At 33.8% G+C, this 11,903-nt stretch overlaps 1 protein-coding gene across 2 annotated transcripts; it reads right to left on the bottom strand.

Moving 5' to 3' along the window:
• Nucleotides 1–7,386: 7,386 nt before the first annotated feature.
• On the bottom strand, nucleotides 7,387–11,409 carry LOC133034651 (uncharacterized). Of its 2 annotated transcripts, XM_061109898.1 has the most exons (7): nucleotides 11,054–11,409; nucleotides 10,878–10,946; nucleotides 9,445–9,558; nucleotides 9,078–9,317; nucleotides 8,808–8,885; nucleotides 7,820–8,715; nucleotides 7,387–7,675 (listed from the first exon to the last, which is right to left on the bottom strand). In XM_061109898.1, exons 1-4 carry the CDS (start codon nucleotides 11,288–11,290, stop codon nucleotides 9,282–9,284), a joined length of 456 nt encoding a protein of 151 aa, XP_060965881.1. In that variant the 5' UTR covers nucleotides 11,291–11,409; the 3' UTR covers nucleotides 7,387–7,675; nucleotides 7,820–8,715; nucleotides 8,808–8,885; nucleotides 9,078–9,281. The 2 variants fall into 2 exon arrangements, with proteins under 2 accessions (XP_060965881.1, XP_060965880.1); XM_061109897.1 differs by having other exon boundaries at nucleotides 7,820–8,885.
• Between the last annotated feature and the right edge of the window lie 494 nt (nucleotides 11,410–11,903).

Here is an 11,903-nt window from a genome sequence, read left to right on the forward strand (position 1 = left end):
TGCTAGCATCATGAATCTCTGCCAATGAAGAGGCAAAATAATATCCTGATTTAACCAAGTAATTACCCGAATTTGTTCCATTCCAAATCAAAACATCAGGTGTGGGAAAGATGGCCAGAGGAATAGAGAGTATTCTGTCAATATCAGCTTGTCCAAAGTTGGCTGAAATAGCCACTAAATCCCACTGTCTATGCTGAGTAATCAGGTCAGCCACTTGGAGTGAACTATCATGGCCTATGAAACTGAAAGGGGTGAAATCAGTGTGGCCAGGAAGCCATGGATCTGTCTTACAGTTGATTTGATTACCTATTCCCACTCTCCAACGAAGACCCTTTTCAAGAAGTTCTTTTCCCCAAATAATACTTCGCCATGTTAATGAAGGACAGGCACCTAATCTAGCAGTAAGGAAACTACCATCTAAGTAGTATCTGTGATACAGAATACGGCTGAGGAGAGAGTTAGGTGATTCTAAGATGCGCCAGGCTTGTTTAGCTAATAGAGCTTGATTGAAATGAATGAAATTCCTAAAACCTAGACCCCCATGAATCTTAGCTTTACAAAGAGAATTCCAATTTTTCCAATGGATTGCATTACCAGAAGATGTGGATCCCCACCAGAAGTTTGCCATCATACTCTCAATTTGGTTGCACAAAGTGACTGGCAATCGAAAGCAGCTCATAGCATATGTTGGGATAGCTTGTACCACAGCTTTAAGAAGAACTTCCTTCCCACCAGCAGAAAACAACTGTTCTTTCCAACTACTAAGGAGTTTCCATATCTTATCAGTAATCCCACTGAAAAGTTTGGTTTTATCTCTACCAGCAAAAGAGGGGAGACCAAGATACTCCTCATGACAAGGTTGGATAGGCATGTTAAGGAGCCGTTGGAAATAATGTTGATTTGAAGGTCTTGTGTTTGGAGAGAAAGAGAGCACACACTTGTCCGGATTAATTGCTTGACCACTAGCCTGATGATAAACATCTAACACATGTTGAATAGATCTAGCCGACTGTGGAGTAGCACGACAAAAGAGCACACTATCATCAGCAAAAAAGAGATGCGACACTGATGGAGCAGTTCTTGAAACACGCAGCCCTTGTAAAGATCCATTTGCTTCCTCAGATTGCAGTAACCTTGAAAGACCTTCAGCACAAATGAGAAAAAGGTATGGCGAGAGTGGATCACCTTGTCGAATACCTCGTGAGGGGGTCAGATCTCCAAGTACTTTCCCATTCAGCAGAAAAGAATAAGAAACAGACCGAAGACATCTAAGAATAAGATCCACCGTAGTTGTGCCAAAACCCATCTTCAACATAACTTGGCCAATGTAATGCCATTCAACACGATCAAACGCCTTAGACATGTCCAATTTAATTGCAGCATAACCTTGTTTACCCCGTTTTCGATTCTTTAGTGAATGTAGCAATTCAAAGGCAATAAGAACGTTATCAGTGATTAAACGTTGGGACATGAAAGCACTTTGATATTCCGAGATAACCAAGGGCAGAAATGGCTGAATTCTCATCACAATTGACTTAGATATCAACTTATAGAGGACTGTACACAGACTAATTGGACGATACTGTGTAATAAGCTGAGGTTTTTTCACCTTGGGAATGAGTGTGATGATCGTTTTATTAAGGAGAGAAGGGTCTGCACCGTTGTTTAAAACATCTAAAACCGATTTCGTGACAAGGGAGCCAACAATGTGCCAGTAGTTTGTGAAAAACATGACTGACATACCGTCAATTCCAGGGCTCTTATCATCACTCATGGAATGTAGTGCATTGAGTATATCAGAAGCTTGATAAGGTGCAGAAATGGCATCTCGAGACTGAGTATCAATTGTTGTGGGAATAACATCCAGTATAGCATCAATCGCATGAACATCAACCCCTGAACTGCTAAAAATAGACTGAAAATATGTAGAAATAATGTTCAGCAACGCAGGTTCGCTTGTTTGTGTGTTACCAGCTTCATCTCTGAGTTTTTTAATGCGATTGTTGGCCGATCTAGCATTTGCACGTTGGTGGAAAAATTTGGTATTTGAGTCTCCTGATTTCATCCAAGAAATCCTAGCCCTTTGATGCCAATAATCCTCTTCTTTTGCTAGCAACTCATCCAATATCAATTCAGAATTTTTTAAAGCAGCAAAGTGTTGAGCATCCGTGTTTGAAGAATTCTGCAATGTTGAGACATGCTGATGAGACTCTTTTATTTCCTTCTTCAAATGACCAAAGTTAGCAAAGTGCCACTGCTGCAGGTTGGAAGCACAATTCGAAATGTTATCAGTGAGTTGGAGCAAAGGGCTACTGGTACTGGTTTTCCAATTGGCAAGTATGATCTCAGCACATGCATCTTCACATAACCAAATTTTTTCAAATCGGAATCGTGATCGATACTGAGGAATCGTAGGCTGATCAATAAGGGTGGTCACAGAAGCTTTTAAAGCTCGATGATCAGAGCTGTAAAAGTCTAAATGTGTTAATGATGGCACAAGAAAAGTAGTCTCCCAATGACCATTGATAAAACCATAATCGAGTCTCTCTTTGACATTGCCATTCCCTTGACTTTTATTAGTCCAAGTTGTTCGATCCCCTTGAAAAGGTATTTCACATAAATTACAATGATCAATAGTAGAACGAAAAGCAGTAATCTGAACATCACCTCTCCTAGATCCACCAATCTTATCCTCATGAGAAATAACCTCATTAAAGTCTCCTAAAACCAGCCAAGGAGATAAGGGAGATATGTCATGACATCGGCGCAATAGAGTCCAAGTGAGATGCCTTTGAGAAGCACAAGGATGCCCATAAAACCCAGTAAAATGCAGAGAAGATCCATTCTGACTTTCCATAAAACAATCAATATGGTTGAGAGAGAAATTGTTAATGGAAAGAGTGATATGAGATTTCCAAAGGAGCATAAGTCCACCTCCTAGTCCAAGTCTTGGAACTTCAATGCCATTTTGAAAATGCAATTTATTACGAAAACTATCTATACTACCATTTTGTAACTTAGTCTCCATTATAAAGAGAACACAGGGAGCTTGCTCATGAACTAGCAAGCGCAAATATCTGAATGCACTCGGGTTCCCCAAACCCCGGGCATTCCAACTGACAAGAATCATGGCTGAGCGCGGTGTTGCGGAGCAACAACCGCTGAAACATCAGACTGAGACTCCTCTGAATCCAAGTTACTAGCATTGGAAACATACAGAGTTGATCGATTGCCATTCGGTGCTGAAGAGTCCGACTGGATATGTATAGCATTTGATCGACATCTTTTAAGAACATTGCGAAGAGATTCTGAATCAAGCTGCCTCTTGAATTGTTTGTTGGGATTAATATTTTCGAGATCATCATCTGAGTCTAAGATGGCTTTGCCTTTATCATTAGCCGAAGGAGAAAGCAAAGTTGCAGAGGCATGTGAGGAGACAATGGTGCTATAAGTTGCTGTTGTTTTTGGGGAATTAGCAGTAGCAAATGGTGAGCGAGAGAAGGATTTAACTGAGGATGAATTGGGTGGGTAAGTGGCAATCATTGGTGATATTGGAAGATAGGGTGGGAATGGTATTACTGGTACTTCAGGTACGGGCATAGTGCATGAAATTGATGTAGTCACAGGTAAAGTAATGGGAGGAGTAATAAATGTGGTAGTATGTGAAGAGGATTGGGTCGATGGGGATGTGAGAGACTCTCGGTTAGTCATATTTGGTGGCAAAGGAAGTGGAATCCGTGACAATGTAGGGATAGCAGCAGTGAATGAGTTTTTGGCAAGTCTAGTCATTAGAGGCCATGCTCCACCTTTGAAGAAATCAGTTCTGTAACGATCATAGCCAGAGTCAGGGAGAGGAGAGCCAATCATAGCAGGACCATATTCAAGAGAAGGGTCATTGCCATTGTAAATTTGTTCAAGGAATTTATGGCATGATTCAAAAGGATGTCCAATGGTACCACATTCAAAGCAAAATTCAGGTAATCGTTCATAACGAAATTCCAACCAAAATTCATCAAGTGAGTCCTTGAGTTTCACCATTTTCCCTCTAAGTAATGGCTTGGAAATGTCGAGTATAGCACGAAAACGCAAGAAAGGACCCCATCCTTCGTTCAATGGTATTGCTTAGCTTTGTTTCTGCTTTTTCGATCCAAAAGTCGAAAATCAGAACACATATCGCTGCAATAGTGAAAAAAAAATTGTCTTTGGAAATCAGAAAAGAATGAAGAGAATCATTTAAAATAATAAGTGGTTCCCTGAGTATCATGTAATGAGTGTAGAGATTTCTGTACATGAAATCATCACTGAAGTTTTCGAGTGTGTAAATTTCGACAAACCAAAAGAGAAAAAAAGAGTATTAGATTGAAATAGTAATAACACTCATATATATTTCATTATCATAAATAGTAATAATATTCAACTATATATATCTTGGTATGTATATAAAAACACATAAATGGGTATGATTTCTCAAGAAGTTTCAAAGAAACAAGTTAATAAATCACATAGATATTTTCCATATTATTTTAACATTTTTATATAGTTTGATTTGATACCTTAAAAACGAACATTTAACTAAGTAGTACTAAAAGATTTTATGAAACAAGTTGGAGTCATGTGTATTCAAAAGCTTAATAATTAACAACTATAAAGGTGTTTGTAACTTATGTATGTAAAACAATCAAAATCAATATTTTTCTTTTACTTTTGTCTGTTTATAACCAAAAAAAAAAAAAAGAAGGAAGATATGTCACTTAAAAATCAGCTAAAAACAGAGTAAATAAAGAATACGATATTATAAGTATGTGTATAGTGGAAAATACCTGTAATAAAGTTTTCACTTGGTTGAAAAGATGTGCGGTAGATGATGATGATGATGATCATTATCATCTCATGTGTTTGATTCAAAGAATAGAAACATAGATTATATATGAGTGATGTGCTGCTGAGAGAGTGGAAGTGTTAGGGTTTTCAAGAAAATACATTTATATATATCGGGACTTTTGGAGTGTGAAAGTTCATTTGTGTCCTTATTAGAGCTTGAACCAAAAAGGACATAAGAGTAATTTTAAGAACAATGTTTTTTTTTTTTTGAGAAATTTGCGGCAAAATACTTATATACTTTTTTTTTTTTTTTTGCAAATTTAAAGTTTCAATTAGAGATTATCGTTAAATATTAATTGCATGGATTACTATTGTATCGACTTCAAAGTTTTACTGATACATATACACATGTGTATACAGTAGTCATCTAGTTGATATTTAACGGTAATATTTAACTGGAGTATCAAATTTACAAAGAAAAATAAAGATAAGAGAATTTTGCCACAAAAAAAAAGATTAAATGTATAAAAATTAAAACATAAGAGAGTTTCGCCTCAAAATGCTCTTTTTTTTTTGTTGTCCGAAACTTCTGTTTAGTTGGAATTAACAGAACAAAATATCTTGATTTTGAAATTCAATATTTCCTTATAAAGATGAGAATTCTTAATGATTAGATTAGATGAGATTATAGCTCCAATATCTCATTTTACATTTTCTTTTGACATGTTCTATCTCCAACATATTGAAGCCAGCATATATTAATAAGAAGATATAAAGAAAGGAACATCAGCTTGGTTTGCATTTTCTCTTGTAATTACTTTGCATTTATATTTCTTAGTTCCTGCCATTTTAATGGTGCTTGTGTACTGATATTTTTGATTCATGTGGGTGCAGGTGCTTTGACACTCGTCGAACACAAAATGATCAGTCTAACTGCAACAGGACTAATCATCAATCACTACTCTCCAACAAAATTCAAACCAGAATTTACTCGGTTCGATAGACAAAGACAATATATTGTGTCTTCGCTATCGAATCCGAGGGGTACAACAGCCTTGAAATGGCTGAGAAACTTTATTGATGAATCCATATCAACACAAGAAGACAATCACACCAAGAAGACTTTGCTTCTCATATTACAAAGAAAGCTCACCAATGAACTCTTTACAACCCTCCAAAACTCTCTATCACTCGGTCCACATCAGCATTTGACAACACGATTTGGCTGATCCAAACACCACAAGAAACTTGCAATGCTTAACAGAATTGGAATTTTTGATGACTTTTTCAGCTTCTTATAATTCAATCATATATAGTTCTAAATTTTTAATGAGGTAATTATAAATTTTATGAGTTTTTATATTATCTGTGCAAAAACATGGATAATTCAAGAAAAAGTTAAAAGATATTAGAGTACTAAGTAAAGGTCACCAAGTACTTTTAAGAGTTAACCAATTACTTTATATTGTTTTTCTCATATTTTTTTTTTAAACTTTTCTCTAATAAAATAATTTTTTTATGTTTTTGAATATGCAAACTTATACCTCAAAAACCATAAAACTGAAAATTAATTGTAACAAAATAAGGGTTGTAACCCAACTCAACACATAATGTAATGGGTAGGGTTTGGTTACAACTAAAATTTAATATGAATGAGTTCAAATTTAATATGTCAATCTTATTAGGTTAGCCTACTAAAATATTCTCAATTCTGTCAACTCAACCCATGAAAAGCGGCTATGCTGATGCGACCTCAGAAATTGAGTAATCCATCTATTAGTGGTTGAGATCTCTAGGGAGGCACTTCATGTGGGACTTATGGGTATTTGTTTTGGTCCAAGATATACCAATATAGTTCCTCTTGCTATATAGCCAAGAATGTTCTTTATTGTAAGAATTCTAGATTTTGGAATGGGGTGTCTCCCTAATGGCTATTCTATACAAACAACAACAAAAGAGTAAATACTGGCAATATCTCATATTTACACACTATTGGCATTGTTTGCCATAAAAATTTGGAGCAACAAATTTGGCCAGTGAAAATGGCATATATAGGCGTCCACCCTCGTGGCGATACATTCAAGAAAGAAACCAGATTGATGAAGACATCCTCTCTACATGGAAGTGTGAGGCCTCCCATAGGATGATCAAATCAAATTCATTCTTTTGCTTGATAAAGAATCTATTGAAATGATAAGGCTCGTTAAAGTAGGATATATAGATCAGAAATCTCTTCATTTTCTTTCCATCTCCAACATAGCCTCTTGAGACATCAGCTGCTCGGTTAGCATTTGAAGAAGTGTTTGACACTAGCAACGCCAGGCAAACGAAATCTCATTGTTATAATTAGAAGAAAAGTGGAAAAGTTATCGAAAGTGAAGAAATAAGAATGTTGCAGACTTGACTTGCTATACTAAACCAAATTTCATGTTTATAGTAATGTAGTATAATGCAAGAGAGAAATGTGAAGTGAATGGTTGTACACTAATTTAAGATCAACAACATAAATGATCACTGTCAATATATTCAACAAAATAAAAAGAAAACATAAAAGATCAGTATATATTTCAAAGAAAATTAAACCAAACAGATAATTACTATTTATGATAAAAAATAGTTGTTGATTATAAATTTTTGCTGAGAGTACATGGATAATAGTGTTTACAATTACATAGTATTTTTCTCTCCAAAAAAATGATTCATCGAAATAATGACTCACTATTGATATCAATACATCTGAGATCGCCAAATGTAGTTCAGATTCGGGAGTTTTGAAATTAATTTGAGATGATTTATTGAATTGTATGTGTAATGCATTTATCTCGTTCCAGCTGTAAGGACTGTTATTTTTGAACTGTAAAACAAAAGATAAAAATTAATTAGGAAATAGTAAATATTAGTTAGTGAATGAATTAGAGTAACATATACTAAGTTATGTGATATATATAATGCATAAAACTAGAATATGTAAACTACCTATTTCTCAGCTTATTATTACCTCTAATTAGGAATTGGTTTATTGACGATTGCGACCACTTTTTCACCGAGTTCTAAAAGTTAGTAGTTGAGGTAGTCTGTCGTAATTGGACATGACGACCATAGCCTGTTGGTTTACTCGACCTCTAAGAGTGTTTTGGAGGCTATGTTCGACTACCGAGAAAATCTTCAGAGGCTTGTCTGCTTCTCCTCACGGGTTGATGTCGCCAGTTAAATACCAAATCAGTCAATTCTTTACCACAAGTCTGTAAAATCACAAACCAAGACTTGTCATCAATCTGAGTTATGCTAAAATCAAAGGGAGGATTGATGTCGCCACCTGTTTTCTCATTGTTCCTGAAATCACAAAGAAAAAAAAAACAAAATGAAAAAAAAAACAGTTAAAAAACAAATCTAAGCAACTATTAAAAACAAAAATAATAACATAACAATAAAAAACATACTTCTTCTTCATCAACCGAGCACTTTCAATCCACTTAACATATCCCCGCAATCATCAGGGTCGGTGTTCTTCCCAATAAAGGGAAACAACTCCTTAGGGTCAAAAGCTAATTCACTAGATGCCTCCTTATCCTTCTTATTCTGAATTTTTGGTTCAGAAGAACCAAACTCGTTGACAAACGGAGATCTACAATACAATCCAGGTTTTGCTTGTCTCTTGAAAGCAACACTGGATTGCAAAGGCATAACATCTAGAACCTCAATCTCATCTTCCACAGCAGGGGATGCAGATTCAGGAATTGACACCAAATCTCATTTCTCATTCTTTGCACTAAGTGGGAAAGAATATGCCCGAATGATTCTATCAACCAAATCCAAAATGGATTGGTCGACTGTAATCGTTTCATACGGAAAAACACCGCCCTCATCCCTCCCCTCACCTAAGCCAGAGTGAACCTGGAATAAAAACACAAATCAATTAAACTTACAATCTAAAAAAACCAGTTATAATAAACACATCCTTTATAACAAAGAAACAAACATACAACCTTATCTTCCCGAACGAGTGACAATTGCAGCCCACCTTCATCGTCATCATATTTAGGAAGATTAGATTTTGACACAACCTACAAAGATAGAACAAAAAACAAAGTCATAACCGATTTCTAAACAGCAAAAGAATAGAATAAACAGAAAATGCAATAAAATAACCGATAATAAAACACAAAAAAAAAACAGGAAAGATAAAAGACCGAGGAAAATAAAAAATAACCGGTAAAAAAAAAATAAAAAAACAACAAACTAAAAAGAAAAAATACCTCGGGAGACGGCGAATCGGAAAACTCATTGTCATTCCCACCAACATCATTATTATCATAGCAAGAATATTCAACCTTCTCCTCACAATCTTTGGGCACATATGACCCCTTCTTGCTTTTCAATAGTTCAATCACTTCATCAAATTTAATATTGAACTCATCCTTATAATTTTTAATACTTAATAAAATTTTCTTTTGGTCGTCTTAAATACAGACCAAAGCCTTGTCCAAATTTGAAAACTGAAAACAAACAATAATACATAACAAACATCAAAAAAACATATAAGAAAAAAAAAAAAGAAACTAAATAAAAAACAATCTGTAACAACACAACTAAAAAGTAAAAGAAGGCATAAAGAATGCATACCTTCCCATCGAAACCTTGAGATTCCTTTGGAAGATAAACCGGTTCAAATCTGAGATTTTGCAAAGCAGCTTTTTTAAGCTCACGACCAACAAGATAAAAATCCTTAACAGTGGCCTGAAAAATTGGAAAGAAATAAATAATAAAAAAAAAAACCAGTTATAAATACACTATTCAAAAAAAAAAAACCAATTATAATAATTGAAAGTTACCTCAGAATTATTAAAAACCTCAGAACAAGTTCTGAATAGCCCCCAATTTTTTTCTTATATGAACTCTCCCATAAAAGGGAAAAGAAAAACTAAATCCCATATACACAAAACTTTATTTAAAAATGCCATAAAAAAGTAAATGGTAAAAAAAATCCAATAATTTGGGTAATTTTTACTTTAAAAAAGAGGTAAGTTGAAAAATACCACTTTTATTAATCAATTAATCAAATTTACCTCTATTTATATATTTAATTGAAACATACTTCTTTTTATATGTATTGTACCCAAAATACCCTGACATAAGAGAGTCACATGGAGAGTATCTTGAAGTGACAGGGATAAAATTGGTACAATATTTAAAAAAAGAGGTAAGAATGATAGACTTTAAAAAAGAGGGTAAAAATAAAAGAGGACAATATAAAAAGGGTATAAAGTGTAATTTTCTCTTTAAAAAACTCATAAAAGGGAAAACAAAACATAAATCCCATATACACAAAGTTTTATTTAAAAATGCCATAAAAAAGAAAATGGTAAAAAAAATCTCATAATTTGGGTAATTTTTACAAAATATTTTAAAAAAACCATACTGCACGTAATTTTCACAATATTTAAACTAGTTTGTTAATATTTTTATCTTATTCTAGAAAACAAATCAACATAATTAAGGAAAAAAAAATCTCCAAAAATTCAAAGAAAACTAACAATTTTATAATGATCAACAACAAAAACAAAACTAACAATAAACAGATAAACAACTAAAACTATTAACAACAATGTAGAAGCTCGTTGTTATGAAATTTCGAAAATGCTACTCGATGATAATATTGTGATAAACAACCGAAAAAAAACTCACAATAAACATATAAATAACTAAAGAATAAACAACACTGTAACATCTTGTTGAAAATGAAATTAGTAAAATGCTTATCAATACTAATATTGTGTAAAACAACCGAAAACAAACTCACAATAAACATATAAACAACCAATGGGGAAATGCATTAAAAAACTGTAACACAATACGAATTGAACTGTGTAATTTTAAAACAACCAAACAACAACTGAATAAAAATAAGAAAACAACATCAACCACAATACAAGACAGAAATACATAAAAAACAACAAAAAAACATAAAAAAATGATGATAAACACCTAAATCAGTGACCTAAAAAGCTGATGTAAAAATTAACTCAATAAAATGATACCAAGCAATTTAAAATTACCTTCAATTTAAGTTTAGGCTTTTGGTCCTCAACACGCACTTCATCCTCAAAATCAGAATCTGAGGAAACCTAGAACAAAAAATGGGGAAAGCTTTAAATCATCAAATGTAACACCACAAATAGAACAACCAGAAAAAAACTAAAGAAAAATTGAAAAACAACAAAAAGAAACTTACATCGCGTGCAGACTTGGAAATTTTTGCTCTCTTAGGCTTAGGAGCATCGACCTTAACTGGAAGGGCTCTTTTCTTAGTGCCCGATGTCTCTGGAACATTACCCACTAATTTCTTAGCAATTTTTTTTAACCCCATCTTAGCTTCGACTTTGGAAGTAACAGTTGGAGGCTTCTTAGATTTTTTAGGGTGTTTCTTGGCCGGAGATGGTGATTTCGAACCACTTCTAGTGGTTGCCATTTATATAGAAAAAAAATAAGGGAGGATGACAATGTAAGTTGAGGAAAACGTGGGTGAGGGCTTGGAGAAGGTGATCGTGGGAAGAAGAAATGAGTTAGGGCTTGAAAATGGTGATCGTGGGAAGCAACGGTTTGAAGACGAGAAGAAGCAGAGAAAGGAAAAATTAAAAAAAAGAAAAAGAAAAAAGGAGTTATGAGGTGGCGTGCGTGAACGTGTGTAAGGAAGGAAGATGATAAAGGTAGTTTTGTAATTATGAAACTTTTTGAAAACTAAAATTGAAAAATATAAAAGTTAAAAAAGTTTAAAAAACCGTATAATGACAAAAAAGTAAAAAAATGAGCAAATGTGGCATCAGGTGTAAAAATCTCATATTTAAACTAGTTTGTTAATATTTTTATCTTATTCTAGAAAACAAATCAACATAATTAAGAAAAAAAAACCTCCAAAAATTCAAATCTGAACACTAAGTATTAAGTACGTAGACATAAAATTTAATTCAACCACTAAAGTAAACAATATATCCCAAAGAATAATAAAATATGTCTCAATATCATATCATATTATATCAATTAGTTATCAATTATAAATTCTCACCGAGAAATAGAGAAATTTG

Source organism: Cannabis sativa, chromosome 2 (assembly GCF_029168945.1).
Source record: "Cannabis sativa cultivar Pink pepper isolate KNU-18-1 chromosome 2, ASM2916894v1, whole genome shotgun sequence".
Lineage (NCBI taxonomy): Eukaryota > Viridiplantae > Streptophyta > Magnoliopsida > Rosales > Cannabaceae > Cannabis > Cannabis sativa.